Source organism: Suricata suricatta, chromosome 6 (genome assembly GCF_006229205.1).
Source record: "Suricata suricatta isolate VVHF042 chromosome 6, meerkat_22Aug2017_6uvM2_HiC, whole genome shotgun sequence".
Lineage (NCBI taxonomy): Eukaryota > Metazoa > Chordata > Mammalia > Carnivora > Herpestidae > Suricata > Suricata suricatta.
In genome coordinates this window covers 40,301,257-40,326,447 of record NC_043705.1, presented here as the reverse complement: position 1 = coordinate 40,326,447, position 25,191 = coordinate 40,301,257, and the positions used below count along the sequence as shown (strand labels likewise).

The 25,191-nt window shown below is 40.4% G+C and overlaps 1 protein-coding gene across 2 annotated transcripts in view; it reads right to left on the bottom strand.

Moving 5' to 3' along the window:
• Positions 1 to 25,191, bottom strand: part of RAB3C (RAB3C, member RAS oncogene family) — a 285,740-nt gene that overhangs the window by 235,249 nt on the left and 25,300 nt on the right. For both annotated transcript variants that reach the window (XM_029942275.1, XM_029942273.1), the window contains exon 2: positions 23,425 to 23,652. In XM_029942275.1, coding sequence (XP_029798135.1) covers positions 23,425 to 23,652 — 228 coding nt within the window. The remainder of the gene's footprint in view (positions 1 to 23,424; positions 23,653 to 25,191) is intronic.

Genomic DNA, 25,191 nt, shown 5'->3' with positions numbered 1-25,191 from the left:
CATGAAAATATTTACTCCTTTGTTCCTAAAACAGTGTAAAATACAAACAATGATGCTTAACTACAATTATCTTTTTGAAGCTCCCCCATTACATGATTAGAAGGTTAGTATAACCATAATATTGCACCAGATTTCTAGTTTATGGCAAAAGAATCGCTACTGTCATTCTGTAAGTAAAGCTCCCATCCTACAGAAGAGGGCACCTTCTCTGAAAATACCATCTCTGAAAGACACCTGATATTTTATTCTGTTCTTCTATTTCAAGAATTCTTAGACTATGCTGATGAGAGTATTTTTAGAGTCACGCATTTCAGCTGAATCTTATATACCACCTCAGGCGGGACAGCCCAAATAACAACAGCACGGAGCATCACAGTAATTATTACTTATAATTACTTCCTCACAGTATGCTGGCTCATAAATTTTAATGAAGCTCTTTCCGCAGTGGTGATTGTCAACCTTCCTGGCATTTGTGGGACAAGTGTTTATCCAAATAGAAATAATGTAGTCAAATAATTTCATAGGCTGAATCTTCCATCCTCACTCCGCCCCAGAGGTTATTTCAAATGCATAGCGTTTGAGGGGAAAGGGAGAGGTGACAGTTATCCTACTTTGGAAGTTCTGACAGGCGCACATTGGCTCCTGATATTCATCTGCCTGGAAGGGATGGAGACTGATACAAAATAGCTCCTGGGCAGACAAATATACTGCCAGCAGCTAGAAACTCATTCTTTCGGAGAGCCAGGAATGAGTCTGACTCCAGGAAAGGAATCAGGAGAGGCAGCTCCTCTTTTTCTACTCTGTTTTCATTGTTAGCCAGAAAGAAAGAGTCAGAGAGAGAAATTAAGACCATGACACCAGGAGCAGAATGTGTCCTTGCAAGAGGAACACACAGGAGAGAGTTTTTACATTATACTTATATGTGCAGTAGATTCCATTTAAGTAGCAAACTTCTCTAGTGCCTTTAAAAATCACTGATTATTTGGAGGTGCTGGGTGGCTCCGCCAGTTAAGTATCCAACTTCAGCTCAGGTCATGATCTCACGGCTTGAGAATTCGAGCCCCACATCAGGCTCTGTGCTGACAGCTCAGAGCCTGGAGTCTGCTTCAGATTCTATGTCTCGCTCTCTCTCTCAAAAATAAATAAACATTTTGAAAAATCATTGATTATTTGACAGAATCTGGGGACACAGAGATTAGAAAGACTAGGAATCCCTGATGATCAAATATCATTGGGGAAGGGAGAGGAAACAAATCTTTGAGAAAACATGATTTAATTTCATCCAAGTGCAATTACTATATATGTTTTTGAGAGAGCGCCGAATCCTAACCACTAGACCACCAGGGATATATATGTTTTTGAGAAGATATCATTTGAATTTGAGTTCCTCCCAAAGCAGAGCCTGGAAGAACTTGAGAGCAGGTGGGAACCCTGGGAAACAGAAGTAAAGGGTTAGGGAGAATGAGGCTGCAGAGGAGAAAAAGACAATGTAAAGGATGGATCATCAAGGACACTGAGGCAAAAGGGTCTTGACATTGCTATAATTTTCTGAAAAGCATCCAGAAATCTTTCTAGAACTGTCCACCTCAAAGACAAGAGGCTGGAGGACCCAACCCCTGGCCCTGGTCCTCTATTAACTGAGGGTTGGTGCAGGGTTGGGGTCATTGATTCCTGGCCCTGCTCTCGCTGGCTGTGCTCGCAAGCATGGTCCCAGAGAGCTGCCCTGTGACAGAAAGGCCCTGGGGAGAATGCAGAGGGCCAAGTGGGAGGGAACTGAGGTGGAACAGGGAGCATGCGCACTCTGCCTACAGCAGCTCACCCTTGGCAGCAGGCCAAGGTGATGGGCAGGGGCCTAAGAGCCGTCTGCTACACACACCCACTCATAAGGAAGCATCATTTCAGAATAATGCCAACTGCATGGAGCACTTCTACATGTCCCTTCTCTTCCTTCTTAAGGTGTAGACACATTTGATGCCCCCAGGTGACATACTATCTGTTCCCTGCTATTTTCAATTCTGAATTTTGTATCTGTTCTGACATTGTTGCTGTACAGTTTCCTTAGTCTTTAAGATTTCATATTATGTAACCCTACTGCATCTCCTTGTGCTGTAATGTGGGTTATAATTTTATTTATTTTTTTAACTTTATTTATTTAGGGAGAAAGAGAGTGGGGGTGGGGAAAGAGAGAAAGGGAGAGAGAGAGAGAATCCCAAGGAGGCCCCACGTTGTCAGCAGGGAGCCCAAAGCTGGGCTCTATCTTATCAACTATGAGAGCCTGGAGCCTGCTTCTGGTTCTGTGTCTCAGTCTTTCTCTCTGTGCCTCCCCTGCTCATGCTCTCTTTCTCAAAAATAAATAAACATTAAAAAAATTAAATAAAATAAAATTGGTAACTAAAAGATTGATCATGTTAAATACTTCAGGAGTCAATGAAATAGACATCTCCCGCCCCTTGTTAAAAGTATACATTTATATCACTTCCGACAACAACTTAGCAACAGTAACTTTAAAACCCCAAAATTCTACATCCTAGAATCTATCTACCCACATGATGAGGTAAATGAAGTAAAGAGGAATCCACACAAAGCCCCATTATTTAAGATGGCAAAAGGAAAACTCAGAGGAAAAAGAAAACTAGCAGTAAGGGACTGGTTACATAAATTAGTCCTACATTGCTACTTAAAATCAGGCTTTTAGAGTGTATTTAAATATTTTAGAAAAGGTTCATAGCATATAAGTGAAAACACAGTTGCTAACATGGTGCGTATTTTGTTTTTAAAGAATGGTATATACATACAGAAAAAAATGGGAAAGTTACACATTAAACTATTAATAGCTATCTTTGGATAGTGACATTTCTGATGATTTCTTTTCTATTTTTATTTATTTGCATATTTTCTACATTGCACATATGTACTTCTAAAATACTAATCAAAATGCTTTCCTTTTCACAAAATCTACATCAGTGTCAAAATTAATTATGACTAAGCCTTGAGTGGGTGGCTCCAACTATTTTTTCCGTCTTCCTCCTTTTCTTTCAGGAATTTTTATCTTCTACAAGAATATATTAATGATATATCCAAGCTTAAAGAGTTACTCTAAGTTCTCTGTCTGTTTTTTTCTTCAGTTAAGTCCTTTTATAGGAAAATTTCGGCGAGAATTTGAAGGTGTCAGGTACAGAGTCCCCAGCTCTTTTGTAGTTCTAGCGCCAGACCCACAAGGAGTACACAAGGACACGCGAACGTCTGCTGGTTCAGAAAGGCAGTAACAACGGGAGAGAAAAAGGGAAAACAGAGAGAAGGTAGAGGAAGAGAAAGGAAAGCAGGTACAGAATTAAAGAAGAGAGGATGGATGTTCAACATTTGGGTTTTGTCCTAAAATAAGAAAGAGTATTAATCATTTCAGTTTTCCAAATGTGCAGAAGAAAAAATCAGGAGTGGGGAACTGAAAGAGAAATAGCAAAAGCCACTCAAATCAGAAAGTAAAAATGGAAAAAAACATACTTTAAATACAAGACATTTAATATAATGTGTTCCCCACGTGTCCATGCCCTTTCCATGGGTACAGTCCTCTAAATGCAAATGTGACCAAAAATGCAACTGGATTTGTTACATGAAGTTTCTTTCCCTTTTAAAAAAATTTTTTAATGTTTGTTTATTTTTGAGAGAGAACGAGAGAGAGCGAGCAGGGGAGGGGCAGAGAGATGGAGACAATCCAGAGCAGGCTCCAGGGTCCTAACTGTCAGCCCAGGGCCTGACACAGAGTTTGAACTCAAGAGCCATGAGATCATGACCTGAGCTGAAGTGAGGACACTTAACTGACTTAGCCACCTAGGGGCCCTGGGAGTTTCTTTCTTAATCATACTTCTCATTTCCATATGCTCTTGTCAGTTTTTCCAGCATTTCAAGGTGATGTACTAAATATACAAAAATTACACAAAGGCATAAAATTAAGAAGAACATATATCAAAAATGAGAAGGTTGAAATTGTCATAAGCCCTTATTTTTGGCGGTCTGTCACTGCTATCACCATCAACTCAAATTCATTGCAACAGTGTCCCCGTGGGAATTGAAAAGGAGACAATTCCAAGGATTATGATTCACCATTTTGTAAGTGATTCATTTGTCATCCTGGCCTGGCACTTTTTTTTCCTTTGTGTAATCTTTCATAATGTTCTTAACAGAATTGAAAATACAAGTCGGGGACACATTCACTGAATTTGGGGTCCAAAAAATGGATTGGAACATGGGGAATCAAATAAAAAAAAACTCAAGACCATGCATGCAGGCAGATCAATAAGGTGAAGGCAAAATAAATAAAAAGGAACAAAAGTGCAAAAGCAAAGTGATGGCTAATTAAGAGGCATACATACAAGGACAAGTGTCCAAAGATAAAACTCAAAGTTCCGTGTATGATGGATACTTACCCAGAATCTAAACTATATACAGACATTAGGTATCCAGTTTCTAAAGGAAATGAGATGCCACAGAAGGAGATCTAGACAGGAACCCACCCACGAGAGAACTGGGATGGGGATAAAGAAACCCAGAAATTCCCAGTTTCTATGAAATTGGGATCCCTGGAAGACCAGGTAGAAGATCCATTTGAGACTGAACAAATGAACAAGTATGTTTGCAATTCATATATTCCCTTCACTGAGGAAAGACTGGTCTCAAAAAAGAGGTGGAGTGAAAATAATCCGTAATTATTTCAGCTGTTGCAAATCTGCAGGTTTGAGAGCTACAGGAGCATGAGACAGGTAATTAACGTGCTGCTTCCTCTGGGGACCTCTCCCCAACTTTCCTAATTTGACATTTTCTTTTTCACATACTCAGAGATTTCCAATGTTTTCTTCTAACCAACTCTCAAAATGCAACTGTAAATTAGACAAGCAGAATTAAATCACAAGTTAACATAGGTGTCAACATGTGTCTCTTGCTATTATCTCCTGCTGCTGCCATTGCCAAATGCTAAGTATTGTCCACCGTTTAGTGAGCTACCCTCTCCTGAGTTCCCGGTTAGCTATACTGTGATCACAGACTGCCTTCTTGAACTATCCCAGAAGGCTTATTTCCTTTTCCTTTCTGTGTCATGAAAGGAAGCAGAGGCGAGGGGACAACCATTTAAGAGGTAAAGTGTGCACTAGAGTGCAGCCTCAGAGGTTAGGAGAAGTCAGAGAAAATTTCGGGATGTAAAAAGCCTGGTCCTAACAGGTGCTTATACCCACAAAGACACAAGTGGTTTCGAGGTCCAGATGCAATTAGTCTGATTGTGATTCCTAAGATGACAATTGTATGTCTGGCTAAAAAATATCCAGTTCTGTAGAAATCGTTCCTTTAAATGTCCAGATCTATTCTGCATACCAGATGACACTTTATAAAAAACAAACAAACAAAAGAAAGCAAAACAACAACATCAAAAAAGGCCTACTTTTCATGGAGACAGGGGTACCCCTTATAAGTCATCAATTCACTACTCTGCATTCTTTAAACTATTGCACCTGAATTAAGATGCATTAATTTACAAACTTTTGGTTAAGGATGGAATCCAAATCCCCCAAACAGCAGATGTCATGTTTGACAAAACAAGACATTTTTCCTTACACATGGGACCATGCTTTTCATTTGGCCATTTTAGTGCCATTCTTCCTACTTTGTCCTTAGAGAAAAGAGAGGAGAGCAGAGAAACTTTACAGACACACCAGTCTTCCAGTGTTGTATCTCCGGGACAGATGGCTCAGATGTCTCCTCCATTCAGCTCATACTGAACATAGTATGAGTATTCATACCTCTTGGAGTATTCTTACATCCCCCCTTTCTAGGAGCACCAAACTTGAATTAAATCAAGTAATGCACTTTTACCAAAAAGGTGTTGCTCTTTTGCAAGGGTCCCACCCTCCCTCTCTCTATCAGTGATATTGTAGTCCAATGAAAAGCCTTGATCTCAAATGACTATACTTTCTGCAATGAACATCAGCAACTCCCAATATATTTTCACTACACTACTTCAAGTTTCCTTCTGCTGCCAAGGAAGGTAAGTATACACAAAAGTGGGCACATCGCCCCTGGGTTAGCCTCTACAGGTGCCGAGACCCCTGAGTTGAATAATGGACAGTACATAACCCACAGGCGCTCATAATTTGGTGGAAGAAAAAGAAAGTCCAAAACTACATGACAGATTGTTCATGTAAAAATCAACTAATAAGACTTTCAATGTACGTTTTCACCGCACATTGAGTCTTCATCACACAAATACCACGTATTAGAAGATTAGGCTCTGGCAGATGCCCCTGTGGGTGAGATGTCCTTAAACCTATGCCTCCCCCTCCACATTCCTTCCAATCCCTTAGTTCTAAGAGGCCATGGGCTCCTTCTGTAAGAGTCGCCATCCCAAGGGGGCACACCTCATGGACAGTCAGCTGGAGACATATCCATGTGCTCCCCAGCCCCTGTTCCAAAAGATACTATGCAGCAGTGGTTTTCCAAGCTGTGTTCTCCCTGCCCTCATCCCAGTAAGGGGTTGGGATGCTGAAGGAACGGGACTCTGGGCTCTCAGCCCTACTTATAACAGATAAATTTCCTCTAGTCATTGGAATTTTATATCACGTTCCTTTAAAGAAATGACCCCGTCACTTAAAAACACATTTGAAAATCACTGTGGCAAAGGCTGGAGAGTCTGAGGAAATGAAGCTCTCTTTGTTTGGGACAGAGTATTGAAACCTTCCACCATTTTAATTCGTGACATATTCAGAGACATAGAATAGCAAACTGAGTTGAAAGGGAATGGAGAGGGAATACCTCTAAAAGACCTTAGTATCTAAGAATGTATTGAACAGAAGGGAAAAGAAGGAATCAAGAGCAAAGTTAGCAACCAAGGGGGAGTCAGGATGATCGGCAGATAAGGAAAGAGGAGAGGGAAATGAAGCAACAGGTAGATTCATTGTCAGACTAAGTTCAAGGCCATTCTTGCAAGCCCGTCTCTATACTCTGTCTCCAGCTACCCCAAAGGAAGCCACATGTGAGTCAACCTAAGGCTGTTTTCTGACCTCAGACATCAGGAGGAAGTGAGAAGAGTATCCAGGCCTGCCATCCCCAGATCCATCCTCAATCTTAATGGACTAAAGTAGACTTACCTTCAGTTCTGCATGAGCAGACACAATGTGACAGGGGGTACTTTAGGGGCAATTGAGACCTGTTCCTTAGAATAGCAGTTATCAAACTTTATTGCATCAGGCTCACCTGGGAAGGTTTTGAGAGATCCAGATTCCCCAGTTCTGTTCACAGAAAGATTCTGATTCAGTGGGCATGGGATAAGGTTCGAAATCTATATTTTTAATGAATTCTCCAAATGATTCAGATAAGGGTCTGCCTCTGGGACCACACACTTTGGGGACTCTCTCTCTCTGGAGAGGCCGTGGTGTCTGTGCTAAAATCATTAACTAGACACCCCTCTGGGAAACATGGTGCTGATAAACCCCAGAGGATCAAAACTGTTCACCCAGGCCCCTGCTACAGACAGCCTCCTGTGGTTATCATCATATATGAATTTCTCTCACATTCTGAGATTAGCCTGTCTGCAAACTCGAGGACCTTCCAACCGTAGAACCACTTTCCTGCTGTTCGAAAAGGTAAGAACAAAGCCAGGCTAAGGGTCTCCACATGTCTTGCATTTCACCAGCCCCTGAATAAGGAGCCTGCCCTTTCATCTTCACATTTAGCCCTAGGTAGCTATGTTGTTACAAAACTCAATTTAGAATTTCACTCTCAAAACCAGACCCACAGACCTTGTTAGAGCATTCGCTGAAGCCAGCCATAGAGCAGAGTGAGAAAAACATTTTCAATTTTCACTCTCTTGTTTCCAAAAGGTTATAAATTTGTGAAGAATTAAATGGTAGAGATGAAATGTCTTGACCCAGGGGTTAACTGCTTTGCAAAATATGAAGGAAAACAAAAATACTACTGTACTATTTTCTTAAAAGAGAAGGACAGATCTCTTGGCTAAAATAAAATGAAGTTATTTCTATAAGCCCATTTTCCCCTTCAGTTATCAAAGAGGGTCAACAGTGTGCCTTAAAAATCTGGGTCAGGGGCACCTGGATGGCTCAGTCAGTTAAGCGTCTGACTTCGGCTCAGGTCATGATCTCACTGTTTGTTAATTCGAGCCCCATGTCAGGCTCTGTGCTGACAGCTCAGAGACTGGAGCCTGCTTTGGATTCTGTTCCTCCCTCTCTCTCTCTGCCCCTCCTCTACTCACTCTCTGTCTCTCAAAAAATAAATAAAAACATTAAAAAAAAAAAAGTCCGGTTCAGCCTTTCACACAGCTAGTTCAAGTTGAAGAGTCCAGGAAAAGTGGCCCCACTATGACATTTGCTGCTGAAAACCCCTCAATTCCTTTAGTTAACAAGCTACTGTTTTAAAATTCAAATACCCTTAGAATATTTGTGACTTCAGAATATCAGTCATGGGTAACTTGGTGTAAATTAATATTTAGCTTCTGATAAAATTTGAAAGATTTCAGAATCAAAAATTTTGCTTTCACCAGCAAGGCTCTCTCTGAGAACATGGCCAAGAAATCAAATGGTTTCTTCAGTTTTTCAGTTTGTAAACTAAGTATGGGTTGGAGGAGGGTCCACCATATTTGCAACCTACCTCCCCTCCCAGAATTAGGGGAGATCGTGCTCCAGTGAGCCACGTTCGAGCAGGACCTACTTTCCGGTCCACTGCACTTACTGGTGTTACACTGGTAGATGACAGCAAGGTACAAAATGCATGGGAATGAGCTTTCATTTGCTCATTTACTTATTCTCTCGTTCAGATACTGCTGAAAAATAAAAACTTCTTTATGGTTTGTCCTCCATTTGCAAAGACTTGTACCCTCTGCCCTGAGCCTCAAACCTGGCTTCCAGGAAAGCCACATTTTGTCAGAGGACCTTCTTGCATCTACCCGCATATGGAAGTATAAAGCAGTACCTCTCTATAAAGATGTACTATTCCAAAATATGGGTCATCAGTGCTGTAATGTCCTGCAAAATGTATTCACAATTTTTTTTGAGGTCTAGAGACGTGGTACTCAAAATGTGGTCTGGGAACCCCCAAACCCTTTCAGAAGGCTTGTGAGGTTAAAATTCATTTAAAAATAACACTAAGTTGTTTTTTCCATTCTCATTCTTCCACAGGTGAACAGTGGAGTTTTCTAGAAGTGACATGACACATGCTGTAGCAACAGACAGCACGAGCAAGCGGATATGAAAATCCAGCTGTCCCCAAGAAGCCACATATCAAAGAGATTTGCAGAAATATAAAACAATATCACTCTTCTCACTACTTCTTTTGTTTTTCAAATTTAGCTATTTTTCATTAAAAGTACATAATTTATGTTTACACATAATACGCTTACTATTATTTTAATGTGAATTAATATTTAATTTTTTGTTTTAATTTCTAAAATGGTAAATATCAATAGGTATAACCTACATACATACACGCTCTTTGGGGTCCTCAATAATTTTTAAGGGTATAAATGGGCCCCAAATTTATGAGAGCTATATAAGGCACAATATACATACTCTAGTATTCTTCAGAATAGCCCTATAAGGCAAAGATCCGTATCTTTATTTTATAGAAAATGAAACCAAGACATAACAGAGTTAAATAATTTGCCCAGAATGAAACCATCAGATCCCAAAACCCATGATTTCTCCTTGTGCTCTCTTAATGCTCTTACTAAAGCTAGCCTTGTGTTTGGCTTACTTATGGGAATGAATATACCACCAAAAATGGGCAGACCATACATCAAAAAAGAACTTAGACCCATAACCTGCACCAACCTGTCCAGGAAGCCAAACGCTTTCTCTTCAATAAGCAACCAAGGAAGACAGTCCACTGTAAGTCAGACTTACAGGGAGCCAGATCGCTACCTCTAGTGACAATCCAGGAAACTAAATAATAATTTCTATAACAATTCGCCCCAAAGGGTCAGGACTTGATTAATAACTGACAGCTTGTCCCTACTTCCTACCCGGTGATGAACGATGCCCTGCTTCTAGTTGGCCCATCTCCAAGGTCCCTCCAGACAGCTTTCAGTAAGGCCATACTTGAAGACTTCCCTTTCCTCCACCAGAAAGCCTTCCTACTCCTCTGCCTGCCTTTCAGCCTCTGCCAAAATCCAAAGGACAGTGGATGACTCCCTTGTTGTATCAAATTCAATATAAATAGCCTTTGCTTTTCTCATTTGGTTGCTCTTCATTTATCCCCATACCTGCTTTGATACCATTATCCTGTAAGTCGCTAGAAGATAGAAAGCTTAAAAACCTTTAGTTTCCTTTCCTCCAGGTTTAGCACTTTGCACAACACATAGCAACCACTATGCCTAGTCATTTAGGAAAAACACACACGGAGGGTTCTGTCACCAAAATACAGTGACTGCCTAGTGATGCATTGTTCTCTCCACACTACCCAGCCCAGTAGGGTTGTATCCACACAAACTCCACATCACTGATTCCCAGACATTTGGGCATCTGAGACCAAAATAATATAAATAACAAATAAATTCAAATGGCTACTGTATTTATGAGAACTGCCATATTTTTCCCAAGAAAGGTTTTAAAAAACTTACCATCTGATTACCAAAAGAGGGGGAAGGAATTAATTAAAATAAATAATATTACTTTAATTTTATAGGTTTCTTAAAATTGAAGGATTTAGCTTTCTGAAGAAACTCATTTCCTTGTTCTTCCTTTGGAGACACAGGTGTTAGATGCCAGCGTGGGTCCCGGTGGGCGTTTGGGAATGTACTTATGCAGCCTCGCAGAGCAGAAGGACCAACTCTGAACTCTGCAACCTGTGCAGCACACCAACTTTCCCCGCCTCTCTGTGACTGAGCCATACACCTCGATGCTTTCTGCTGCCAAAGTTCTCAGACCATTTGCATTCCCTTTTCAGAGGATATGGAAGCACTTCAGAGTAGATTCGATAAAGGCCCAGGGTTCACTGGTATTTTTTTGCATGCAGACGCTCACTCACTCTTTTTTTTTTTTTTTTTTTTTTTTTGAGAGACAGAGAGAGACAGCAAGCAGGGGAGGGTCAGAGAGAGAGGGAGACACAGAATCCGAAGCAGGCTCCAGGCTCTGAGCTGTCAGCACAGAACCTGACATGGGGCTCAAACTCATGAACTGTGAGATCATGACCTGAGCCGAAGCCGGATGCTTAACTGACTGAGCCACCGAGGCGTCCCGACGCTCACTCACTTTTGAGTGAACATTAATGTATTTCCTTCTGAAGCAGACATGAATGGCCATATAGTGTTTAAAGTGCCAACTCATTAGCAGTATCTTGAGCTTTCAATAGAATTGTCCAATGAATGCCCACTGGAACAATTAAGGAGGACCATATGGATAGTCAAAACAAAACAAAATAGAAGTCTGAAATGTACATTATTCAAATTATCAGGAGTATGAATATGTGAAGACAATGCAATATAACATCTAAAATTCAAAAGTTTCTAAAATACGTATTTGAGCTCTACACCTTCTTATTTAATAAATGAATTGTTTTATACAGAAAATATTAATCCCAAACTATCTTCTTCATTGTACTAAATATGTGCCTTTGCCTTTCCAGAACCTCACCTTGTCCAATTCCATCCTACTCTATGCTATGGAAACCTAACTTCAATGAATTGCTAAAACAAGAGCTCCTTTCAGGTGGCTTAGTTGGTTGAATGTCTGATTCTTGATTTCAGCTCAGGTCATGATCTCACAAAACGTAAGATCGAGCCCCACATCGGGCTTTGTGCCAATAGCATGCAGCCTGCTTGGGATTCTCTCTCTCTCTCTCTCTCTCTCTCTCTCTTTCTCTCTCTCTCTCTTTCTGTGCCCCTCCCCTGATTACACTCATATGCATGTGCTCTGTCTCTCAAAATAAATAAATAAACATTAAAAAAAAACCCAGAGCTACTTTGCTGGCTACTCAGGAAAAGAAGACTCAGCCAATGAGTGGTACAGGTAAAAGATCAGAGGGCAGGAAGAATGAGAGGTCTGGGCATTTCCTCCCTTGCCCCTTCCCTGCTGAGCCACTGATTGGCAGAGGCTGTGTTATTCAAAGACCAAGGCTCTAGTCAACAGGGTCTCTTGGGCCTCTTCTACCTGCACAGCTACAGCTCTTTCTTGTTCCCATTCCCATCAGTCCACGTGGTGGTAATAGACCCGGGGTCTGTGCGTCCCTTAGTGCGTCCCTAAATATTACAGATACCTTTGTAAAATCAATACACTCTCCTCAATTGTCAAGTGTGCTTCTCTCCCAAACCCTGTTGATACATTCACCCATTTCAATTCTTTTTAACTTTCTTTCTTGTTCTTCTATTTTTAGTTTATACTCTATAACTTTGCACATGATGCTTTTATAGACATTATAAAATTGATTGTTTACAAAGATTCTAAGCTTTTTGAACTTTTTGTGGAGACATTGCCTTCCCTTTCCTCATATCCATTAAAAGGCTGAGCAAAGTGATCTCTATCAACTGATTATTATACTCGCTTTTAATTTGCGGGTTGAGTTGCCACTGCGGTAATAACAGGACTAGCAAAGTTAGAGTTATGAGAGCAAAAGTGGAAAGGAAAACAAGAGTATTCCTAACTGAAAATAAGTACTACCCAGCTTAGGTAATGCTGTGCTTTTTTGCTTAAATCTGACTTGAGACATAAATATGGACTAATAGCCACCTGGGTGGCTTAGTTGGTTGAGCATCCAGCTCTTGGTTTCAGCTCAGATTATGATCTCATGGTTCGTGAGTTCAAGCCCTGCATTGGCCTCTGTACTGACGGCATGGAGCCTACTTGGAATACTTGGAATTCTCTCTCTCTCTCTCTCTCTCTCTCTCTCTCTCTCTCTCTTTCTCTCTCTCCCTCTGCTCCTCCCCTGATTGCTCACTTACCCTAAATAAATTAAGTAAAAATTTTAAATCATTAACAAATAAATAAATATGGAATAATTAAATGCTTCATTTGTACCCAGATTCAAGCTGTGTTTATATAATACCAGAACAACTGGCAACTGGGCAGCTCAGTATCACTTTAAACAAATCAACAGAAGAATAACAACGGGTGGGGTGCCTGGGTGGCTCAGTTGGTTGAGCACTGACTTTGGTTCTGGTCAAGATCTCACAGTTCATGAGTTTGAGCCCCGTGTCAGGCTCAGTGCTGACAGCTCAGAGCCTGGAGTCTGCTTCAGATTCTGAGTCTTCCTCTCTCTCTGCCTCTCCTTGCTTATACCCTGTCTGTCTCTCAAAAATAAATAAACATTTAAAAAATTAAAAAAAAAGAAAAAGAATAATGGGTGACTTGGTGACACAGGCATATCTTATAGCTAAAATCAGAAACTGTCAGTACCGCTAGGCAATATCCTGAAAAATTATTCTCTGTGCCTTAATAACAACTCTCCATGAATTCAATTCAATGGTTTATAATTATTTTTGTTACAGGAAAAGATATAAAGTTTATGAGCACTTAAATCAGCTGTATAGGTTTGCCTTCCCTGTACAGTCGAGTCTAACTAAATGTAGAGATGGCTCAAAAATACTGCAAAGCACCTCCATGACACGGCTGACCACCCCTGGGCATCTCACACCTTCCTCTTGGCTGATGAGAGATCCCCAGGTGTCCTAAAGATGCTTCACCTTGTCATTTTGCTTGTACATTTTATCACCATGGTAGAACACCAAAATTAAGTTCTTCATATAAAAGTGTGCCTATGTTGCACATCTGCAGTTACAAAGGTAAAGTGGCCAGGAGAAAATTATTAACTTCTCAGAGTCTTGGTTTCCTCCATGTTTAAAAAGATCTCTATCAACACCAACATTTCAATGTTATTGGAAGGGCTAAAAATAAAATGTGCTCAGCGGCTCACCCAGAACAGCACCTCAGAAGTGACACCTACAGAGATACAGAGGAGCACAATGGCTCCAAAAGTGGGCAGCTCACATTCAGATCCGCTAACCACCTGTTAGCTGTGAGACCTTGGGTGAGTTATTCACACTCTCGGCCCCTCAGTTTCCTCATCTGTAAACTGAAGATAAGAATGACATCTTTCTCATCAGTTTTTGTGAGGATTACATGACCTCACACCCAAGAATGTGTTCAACTACACCTGGTACATTAGGGATCGCTGAATATCGTTTGCCCTCGGAATCCGGTGTCCTGCCCCAATGTCCCTACTCTATCCCACTGTCTCAACACACCTTTGCCCACACACTCCCACTGTACATTCCTCTCTTGTACTACTTGTGACTGCTTCTTATCAGCCACATGCATCTTTCAGTCCCACCAGATAAGCAGGTAAAATTTCCCCAAAGTCATGGTGAACTGCTATGAAGTTTTAGGTTCCTTCTAAGGGGGGGCAGCAATAGGTTCACATGGTCAACTGCTTTTTGATACTTTTGCAAAAATAATGCATTTTTATATCCTTTTCCTTAAAGTTTTTGCCAATCTGTCAAAGTCATAGGCTCCAATAATCTAAATCTATACTTGCTCAAATGGGAGGCAAAATGGGAGAGAAGTCAAGATCTGATAAACAAAGAGTAAGCAACAAGCACTCTATATGAACCTATAGTGGGGAAAAAACCCAGAAAACAAAAACTTTTGAAATGGGAGGGGGGCGGTGGGGAAGGGAGAGAGAGAGGAGGAAGAGGATGAGGAGGGGAGAGAGGAAAAGACTATGAACCCTAATCCCTAGTTTTCAATGTCCAGATCCTTCTCACCCTTTGGGTCCCAGCACAGTTAGCTCATATAAACCCTCCTTGATCATTTGACAAAAACACACTTCCCCTCCCCGTTCCTGTCTTTCATTCATCAGAGTGCTGATTATTTATCCATAACACCATCTAGATTTTTCTGAGCATTTACTTTCTATTTCAAATTCCTTCACAGTGTCTGGCCCATGGCAAAAACTCAACAAATGCTGGTTGAGTGAACGAATGAGTGAATCAATGAGCAAATAATTCTGTTTCATTTGTCATTTCATGGCCCAGATGTTGATGCCCTCAAGACGCCTTCCCAAAGTCTCCAAGACTGGGTTAGGCTTCTCTCCTGTGTAACCTGTGTTCGTGTCTCCAGAGCATTTATGACAGCAGATGGAATTCTCTGTTCACTCTCTATCCCCCCATCAGATGTGTGGTTTCTGCGGCAGACCCTGTGAATCCTTTACCACATGTCCCCCAGCACCTGCCATAGTGCCTGCCACAGAGTAGCACCCAACAGATATCTGAGTCAATTAAATGTCTGAGGGTCACTATTTTTAGGAAAGAAAAAAACTACCATTTATTGTTGGCTTTGTGTCTAGTATTAAACAATTATTAAAAAAAACTTAATATGGGAAATACCTAGCAGATAAGGGGGAGGTGTTTTCTTTCCTTCACAAATGAGTAATATATGGCTCAGAGAAGTTAGGGCTTGAGTTCACAGCTAGAGAGATCAGAATCAGCACATGAACCCCAGAATGTCAGAGTCAAAAGTCCCTGTTCATACTGTTGGGCTACTCTGCGCCTTGGGGACACTCCCCTAACCATCCACAGGATGTTCCTTTCTTCTGTTTGTTGTCCTATCTTCCCACATAACTGGTAATCTCCACTGGGCCAGGAACAAGGTCTTTACTATTCTTCCTATTTTGTAAATATTGAGAAAGTGATTTAAACATGGTGGGCTTGCAGGAGTTGCTGATTTCAGCTGACTGACGGCGTGAATGTATTCATGTATCTTGACACTTCCTGTGCAAGCATCAGCTTCTGCTCAGGAGTGACACCCAATATTGCCTTTCTCAATCTCTCAGGGAAAGCAGATGCTAACTTAGAACACGTGAAGGGAGAAAAGCGCAAACAAATGACAGAGCCGGGAATGGGCTTGCCAGCTGCCACCAGCTTCGGTGCTTCTCTGAGGGGACTCACCTGGGCAGGAAATGGTAGCTCCTTATAAACAGACGAAAAAAATCTGAATACCATCCTGAAATACATGCGCAGGGTGACTAGGTTAAATGAGCATCAAAGGCAAAGATTACAGGTAGAAATATTTTCCCATTCCATCTTACTCAGACTCTTCTCTCTACACCTTCTTTATATGCATGTTCCCATCAGGGAAAACAGGCATTCTGGAGATGTACAGGGAGAAGCTAGCTGAATGTGTTCCAATCCCTCCTGCTGCGTGCATCTATGTGTTTTAAACACAGATCACACACAACCCACTCATGCTGGTGGATAGTAAGTTAAAAGCAAAACAACTGATTTCTTTCTGTAACTATAAATAATTTCTTGGAACAGGTAATCAAGAAATAGAGAAAAATATAGAGTAATTATATACTGTGGAAAAAGTACTTGCTAACAATTAACATACGTAGGATTTCAGATTGAATAACCTACCTATATCAAAGAAATTACTTGGCCTTCCTGGACCTCATTTATATCACATGGTCAAGGACACATGGGCTTAGGATTCAGAGCCCTTCTTGGAATCCTGCCTCTAAAATACCCTAGTTATGACCTTGGGAAAATTCCTTTACCTTTCTGATTCTCTGTTTCTTCATCTATAAAATAGAACTAATACTACCACCTTCCCTCATGGGGAAAAATAAATTCTAAAATGCATATAAACATAAAGTGTTTCCTTTGTGGGTAAAACTAGGGTCAGTAAATGATGCTATTATCAGTCATACCATCAAATGAGGAGTTAAGCCAGAAAATGTGTAAGATTGTTTCCTGATCCAATTTTCTAGGTCTCCAAATACTCAGACCAGGAAATGCACTGAGCCTATGTTAAAGTATTTGTCATCACAAGCATTTGACTCAGTAGAATCAATGAGAGAAGCCACCATGGGGCTCCAAGACCTGCCTTCTTTATTAAACATGTCTTTCATTTTCTGTATTCTGATATTCTGAAACCCAGGGCCTTGTGGACCCTGGAGAGAGTGCCCCTCTCAGAGTTAGCCAGTTCCTAGAGACACTAAACAACTCACAAACTCACTTTTCAAATGCAAATGAATAAATCCAGAGTTCACACCCTCAACCACCTCTCTTACTGGACTCTCACACTTTAGGCCACAATCCACCTGCCCTAATCATCCCAGGCCCAGACAGCCAATTTCTCTGTGCCCCTAGAGTCTGCTGAGATTACTCAAACTAGCAATCCTAAACCTGCTTACCCTGCTGTGCCCAGTCATTACACAGAAACCACAACAGAGACTCTTGTCACATATCCCTAACAACCTCCTAATACACCCTGGTGAGTCACCTCCTTCCCCCTGTGCCCTCCTCCTCCAGCCCACGCATGCCTATCCTGGGAACCATGAGTATAACAAACTATCTTTTCAATGGCAGTTGTCTCCTGATCTGCAGGCCTCCCATACTCCAATAATAATAAAACCTGTATTTGAAAACACTGTCTTCCGCCATGCCTCTCCTAGGGAAGCAGGGCTGTATCTTTCTCTGTGTTCACTGGGCCCATCTCCTGCATTAGATTCTGGCTAGTTACCACCTGTAGACATGGTTACTTTTGGGGATCAGAATCCCCTTTAGTTGCATATAGTCCAGCAGCACATGTTTGACAAACAGATGGTACCTTTGAGAAAAGGAAAAGGTGCCCCTTAGGCAGAGCACAGGGCTCATTAAGTGAAGGGTCCCACTTGACCCTTTGGTGGGTGCCTTGGGCAGTGTACAACGTGCATCTATGTGTGGCCATCTTGGGCTCTGAACATGCTGAGAGTCAGTTTACCATTAACTCAGCCTGGCCAGAGCTTCAGAAATGAAGCAAGAAAGAGAAAGGGAGAAAAAGGAAGGAGAAACACACCAGGAGTGATAAAGGGCAGTGAACACAGTAATGCTCTGCCTTCTGCCCACCTGTCCTCCTGTCCATGTAAAACCTATGTTATCCAACTAAGCTATGGGTTTTTCAAGTTAAGTCTTTCATTATTTAAAGTAAACCCTGAATTGAGGACTTAAAAAAATGCAGACCCAACTGAAACTGTGCTTTCTTTAAGTGAAGGAATTTTCCATTTATTCAGAGGAACCACACTGTCAAGTCTGGCCATCTACACAGTCTAATTTTAATAATTGCCAGCACGTTTTGCTTTGCAAATTGCTATAAGCCTCATTGCTCTCATACTGGTAATCTAGATACTAAAAATAAATATAGGTGATATTCTTCTTCGTAACTGATGCTATTTTTTTTTCAGTCTTCTCATTGGGAAGGCATCCACCCTACACAGCCTTTCTCAAAGCTATTTTTTTTTAATTTTTTTAAATGTTTATTCAGTTTTGAGAGAGAGAGAGAGAGACAGAGCAGGAGCAGGAGAGGAGGAGAGAAAGAGGGAGACACAGAATCTGAAGCAGGCTCCAGGCTCTGAGCTGTCAGCACAAAGCCTGGTATGGGGCTCAAACTCATGGACCAGACCACGAGATCATGACCTGAGCCAAGGTCAGAAGTTTAACCAACTGAGAGACCAAGGCTCCCCAAAGCTAAACAATTTTTAAAATTAGAAGCAAAATAATATAGATCCCAGCTGTGAAATATTTTTCTTTAATTAAAGTGAAAAACCACACTAAATTTTTCTCCAATACACTCATAAAAGCATTAAATCCAATATATTCATAATAGCATAAATAGACATGCAAAAATAAATTTTATTCAAGCCTAAATACTTGGAATCTCCAAAATTTAAAAAATGTTTGATTTGAGAACCATAAAAATGATAATAAAATAAAAATGCAGTAAGAAACATTAATTAAGTGAAGGATAAAGGGAGTCATAAATATACTAATAGAATACAAAGTTGGTAACTAAGTACAAATGAATGATGATATTTCTCTAAACAAGTTTATTCCAAGGCAGTAATGAACTTCCACAGGGAGGAGGTGTAACACGTCCAGGAAGAAATGTCAGTGGCTTCTAGTAGCTCTTAAAATGCTCTATGTGCATGTCAATTGTTTAAAAATCTAGTAAGTAATCCAGTTTGTGGACTCAGAAACTCCTGAGGCAAGACATGCAAAAAGCAAGCCATCAAAAGGAAAACAGGGGAGTGTTCCCACCCAGGCACTTCCTCCTGACACGCTAGAAATACTTGAAATTTGGCCTCAAGTTGGATATCCCTGTGCCTGGTGGATTCCACTGGCAACCAAGTAAACTTATCACAGGGATCCTAACAGCTTGGGAGTGAACTTGGTAGAGGAGGAATCAGACCAGCTAGACTAGCAAGATAACTGCTCTGGCACTAATTGTAAGATAAGGCCAAATACTTACCTTCTGTATATCTTGGTTTCTTAACCTGGAAACAGTCCTCTTAATGAACAGTTTAAAATTAATAAGGTAACCAGAATCATATCAACATCCTCAGCCTGTCCAGGTAAAGAGAGGGAACTTTCAGCTCTACCCCTCTGACCTCAGGGAGGGATGAGAACTGAGTTAATCACCGACTGTCAATGATTTAATCAATCATGTCCATCATGCTTAACTAATGGGGGCTCCATAAATATCCTAAAGGATGAGGTTCAGGCAGCTTCTGGATTGGCAAACACATCAACAGTCTAGGAGTATGACAAGCCGAGAGAGGGCATCGAACTTGCACTTACCTTCCTGTCCTGAAACTGCCCTATTTTGTTTGGCTGTTACTGAGTTCTATCCATATAATTAACACATAACAGTAAGTAAACAGTGTTCCTGAGTTCTGTATTAACAAATTATCAACTCTGAAGGGTGGCGTAATGGGAGGCCCCTATTTGGAGCCTGTTTGTTAGAAAAACACCAGATTTGTGATTGGTGCCTGAAGTGAGGGACGGCAGTCCTGCAGAAATGAGTGCTTTTGTCTGGGGGCTGCGCTAACTCCAGGCAGTAAACATCAGAAATGAATTAAATTATAGGACAGCCAGCTGGTGTCTGTAGAGAGCTGAAGAATTAGTTGGTCTAAAAAACCCACACATTTGGTGTCAGAAGTGTTGTGAGGTAGAAAGAGACTGCTGTATAGGTTAAGATGATTGTGGACACCCTAATGAATTAGTTACAAATCAATATAAGTACATAAAAATATTAGAAGCTGGGAAAAATGGTTAACTGACTATTAAAATATTATGAGATAAAAAACTATCAATGCCAAATATATTCCCAAAAAAGGATGTGTTAAAGTTGTTAAATAATAAAAACAGTAAACAACTAAATATTTTCCAATATACATACATGACAGCATAAAGCAAGGATCCCTAGAATAAATGTAGGTATACCTATTCTTAGGCATACTACCCGATTACTCTTCATCTATCCCCTTGTGCATGCCTCAATTCATTGAAATGGCCAAACTTTTTCAAAATTTTCTTCAATATCCCAGAATACATCATTTAAGATTGCCATCTCCAGAAAAACACCACCATATTCAAAAAAACTTCATAATGTGGTCAGCTTGGTAAAGGGGCAATAAGCCCAAGCATTAGGCTCGGATAGACCCATCCTGGAATCGGCCATTCATCACTCCTAAACATGCCCTACCTTTAGATTTCTCAAGTAAAATAGTAATAATAATAATAATGTTAATAATAATAAATGCAAAGTTGAATTGTTGTGGGAATTAGAGGTAAAGTATAGATAATGCCTGGCATATGGTGTATGTTCAATAAATGCTAGCTGTATATAATAATACCTTTGCAGTTGGTATTTGCTTATAGAAGTATATAATTACTCCATATTAGTTTCTTTTTCCAATTACACTATAAGTTTAGTGAGCACAAAATCTTTTTATAGTACTTCTTTGGAATGTCTCACAGTCTAGTAGACTAGTTGGCATACAGTAGTGTAAAACCCATTTTCACACCCGTGGAATCATAGGAGCATTAAGAGCTCCTAATCGCCCTAAAGAAGAAGAGATGAGACTGCTTTAGTTACAAAGATAATAGTGGCCATCAAACTACAGTTGTGACGAGGGAGGGGGCAAGGAGAAGGATTTCTGAGTTGCTAACCCATGAAGGAGTGTGTATCTGTATCCGCAGAACCAGAGAATGGAAGCCCCGGAATGAAGTCCTGGGCTGGACTGGGCTGAGAAGAGAGTCAGAGGTTTTGGAAAAATGGTGGATTATGGAGGATTAGAGACAAATTTAAACAGAGTTATATGTGAGAGCTTTATTTTTGTGTGTTTTAATGTTTATTTATTTTTGAGAGAGAGACAGAGCGTGAGCAAGCGTAAGTAGGGGAGGAACAGAGAAAAAGGGAGACACAGGATCTGAAGCAGGCTCTGCACTGACAGCAGGAAGCACAAACTCACAGACTATGAAATCATTACCTGAGCTGAAGTCAGATGCTCAACCAACTGAGTCCCCCAAGCTCCCCGATGTAAGAGCTTTTTGAGGGAAGTTATGGGAAGTAAGAGGCATGAGGGGGTGTTAATGCAGAGGTAGCTCAAAGATCTGAGGCTTAGGTTAGCTCAGAGAACAACTCTCATCCCAATATAAGACCGACACAGAAGTAACTTAATTTCAACCCCCAAGAAAAGTCAGTGAATCAGCTCTAACCTCACACTAGCATTGAGTACTTTGAAGAAAATAGTTTAAGTATGAAATACTTTATAATTCTCAAAATAATTTATATTATTTGAAATATATCTTGTTTACATTACAAACAGATAATTATGTACCTCTACAAAGTATTTCTGTCAAAAACCTAGACTGGAAAGTTGCTAGAGATTGTTAGATTGACTTAACACACCAAGTTGGTGTTTTACCTAAAATGTTCACAATAGCTATCTTTAAGCATCTGTAAGGCATAAAACAGTAAAGAGCTGTCAGCCAGAGGAACAACTGTTGTTTTAGTAGCAGAAGAAACATGGTCAGAGAGTTGAGAGATGTGTGGTTACAAAATTAACTTCACTTTCAACTCACAAAATCTCTTCAGAGTTAAGGGACCTTTCTCAAGCCTGAACATGAAAGTCGTATCCATATGAAAGTTGGTTACTTAAAGCTCAAAAGGAAGAGAACAAACCAGGACCCACATGTGAAGTCATGAACATAGTTCTTTGTCTCTCCATGGACAGGGCTCTGTGTTTAAGTTCCAAAGAAGCACCCTCCCAGCAAAAATGGCTTTGAGGACCGGAAGAGTTGTGGAGGGGCCTCAGGTAACTTTTCCAAGCTCTTACACCAGTTCAAATTAGACTTGGAAGACTCCAGAGTCAGAATAAGGAAAATAGTAAGCTGCCTAAAAGGATACCTGTCTGTGTACATACCTACATATTTAAAGTTACTCGTAAGAGCTTTAAGATACTTAAAGGTCACTCAGTTTATATGGATATTTTAATAAAGTGTTATTTATTTTTTAAAAAGTTTAAATTCTGCATTTTTGTATTTACCTTTCTTTCAAATCCCCATATTTGAGGACGGAGATTTATAATCAGTCCTATAAATGTCCCCTGAGGCCAGTGCAAAATGGTAGTAGATATCAGAATTGTCTCAGAAGACGGTAGGAAACATCTCTTGGGAGGAAATACCTGTTTACGGGTCAAGTTAATTTGAGTGGCAGAGGCACAAATAAACACGGAACAGGGGCAAAAACCACACCACTGTCGCCACATATTACTTGATATACATAAAAGGCTTCCTACATAAATCTCTTTTGGTGTCAGTAACTTATATATCATTCTTATATTACTTTAAACCTGTTATCCACATACATTTTTCTTCTGCTTCTCACTTACTATCGTCCTAATTTTATCCCAACAATGTCGCTAAAGAAATTTTGATCTTCTGCAGAGGTGGGAAGAGGCAGAAAGCTAGCCAAATGGTCTCAAAAGTTACTGGGAAACCTTCTGCTTAGAGGAAAACCCTTTTTAGAGCAAACCTTTTCTTTCATTTATTTAGTTTTGCTTGAGAGCATAAACATCACTCTTAGAGCTAAGAAAACAAAGTCTGTGAAAGATAAATAGACCATGTTCAAAGTTTTATGTAGGGCTTTATAAAGGGACCAAACCTAGGTTTTTCTCTATATTTGGTCATGTACCTTTTCCTTACAATCCCCAGGACAAGAAGCTCTTTATGATCTAAAAGGCAAGATTGACTTTGCCTATTTTGTGGATTACAAAAGTGGCATAGAGGGATTCACAGGCTTGTTCAGGGTCATACAGATCATAAAAGGCAGAGCCTGGCTACTCATTGAGTGTTCCTTTTACCACCAACACAACCCATATTTGGATTTTCTTTCTTCTGAAGACTTTAAGAAGCATCACTTGACAATAAGGCATAGTTCGGTCTTCATACCTTAAAGAGGCATCACTCCACTTACTGTCTTTGAAACAGAATTTTTTAAGCTAAGAAACTGGAAATGGAGCCTGGGGACCCGAACCAGGCAGAAAGCGTTTCCCTTGCATATATATATATATTCAATGCCACAGACTGAAGAACATTGTCATTTCAAAGTCACTTACCCAAATCTGAAGCTTGATTCTCTTTTCATTTTTGAATACAGTTTTTACTTTGAAATCGATCCCAACTGTGCTGACGAATGCAGATGTAAAGGAGTCATCTGCATAACGGAACAGGAAAGATGTTTTCCCCACACTGCTATTGCCAATGATGAGCAATTTGAACATGTAGTCAAAGTTCTGATCAGAGGAGTCTTTCTGGCCATACCTGGCATCTTGGGAAGAGGCCATCTGTGATTAAAAAAAAAAAATAGATGAGGATCTGTCTTTCATTTGATATGAAACCAGCAGCACACTCATTATTGGCCTTGCCAGAAACAGATGTCAGACCACTCAGGAGACCAGTTGAGAGCGCTCCCCAGTTTTCCTCTGATGCTGGTATCCATGGCAATAATTCCCTGCTGGAAGACAGAACAGCAAATCTTACAGCTCTTTCCAGCTGTGTTGGTATTTGTCACTGCTCAGCATTCAGAACCAATCAAAGACACCAAAGGCGACATCTATGAGGGTTACATGAAAAGCAAAGATATGAGGAATGGGCCAGAGCATGTGGGCTCTGAAACTTTATAATCTCAGTGATGGACACACCAAAGTGGCTGAACAGCAGGGTGTTTCTTACTGACTCTTCTGAATTATTAGAGTCTCTCTTATTTCCCAGGAAAGGGCAGCCAAAGCATGTGTCTATTTTATCTTTTAGCATCACATTAAATCAACATGCTAAAATAAATGGTAGTCACATTCAAACTAAAAATGAAGATAGCAGGGGCATCTGGGAGTCTGGGTGGTTAAGTGTCCAACTTTGGCTCAGGTCATGATCTCATGGTTTGTGGGTTCAAAGCCCTGGGTCGGGTTCTGTCCTGACAGCTCAGAGCCTGGAGCCTGCTTTGGATTCTGTGTCTCCCTCTCTCTCTCTGCCCCTCCTCCACTCAGGCTCTGTCTCTCTCTCTCTCTCTCTCTCTCTCTCTCTCAAAAATAAATAAACAGTAAAAAAAAAAAATGACAATGGCAAGTATTTATGGTTCAAACACCGTGTGAGGAATTTATTGAAACCTAACAACAACCCAGTGAAGTAGATTCATATGAAAATGAGAAAACTGACGCTCAGCGCTGTTATTAGGTAATGTGCTCAGGCTCACACGGCTTTGAGTATTAGAAGACAATCAAATCAGGTAATATAGTGACAATCAAATCAGCCACATTGGTGTGTCCATCAATGAGATTATAAAGTTCTCAAGGATGACCAGGGAAATATGCACAAATATAGGAAATATTAATTATGAAATGCATCAATGAAGAATCCTAGCTGGGTTAGACCCTTGGCTCTACCACTTCCTGGCTGTGTGACTTTGAGTTGGTTTATTATTTTAAAATGGTGTGCCCCAGTTTTTTCTCTTATTTGACAGGGAAGTAATTATTATCTAACTTGGAACACTTGTGAAATAATAGATGGTATAGCTGGAAAGCAGACATGTGAAACACCTAATATAGCACAGAGAATATAATCTTTATTATTACAAAAGCTTTACATTGATATGTATTTTTTCTCACTTTTCTGAGGACCATCTTAACAGCCATCAAAGCAGATGCTGCATTACTCCTAAGTACTATTTGGCTCAATAGAGAGAACGAGCATTTAGAATGGTAATTCCCACTGATTAGTGCACTTACTTACATTTTCTGGTGCTATGAATTATTTGGCAATCACTGTGCTGTCCAATATACCCCAATAGGTAGGCACAAATACCTATTTATATTTAAATTAGTTAAAAT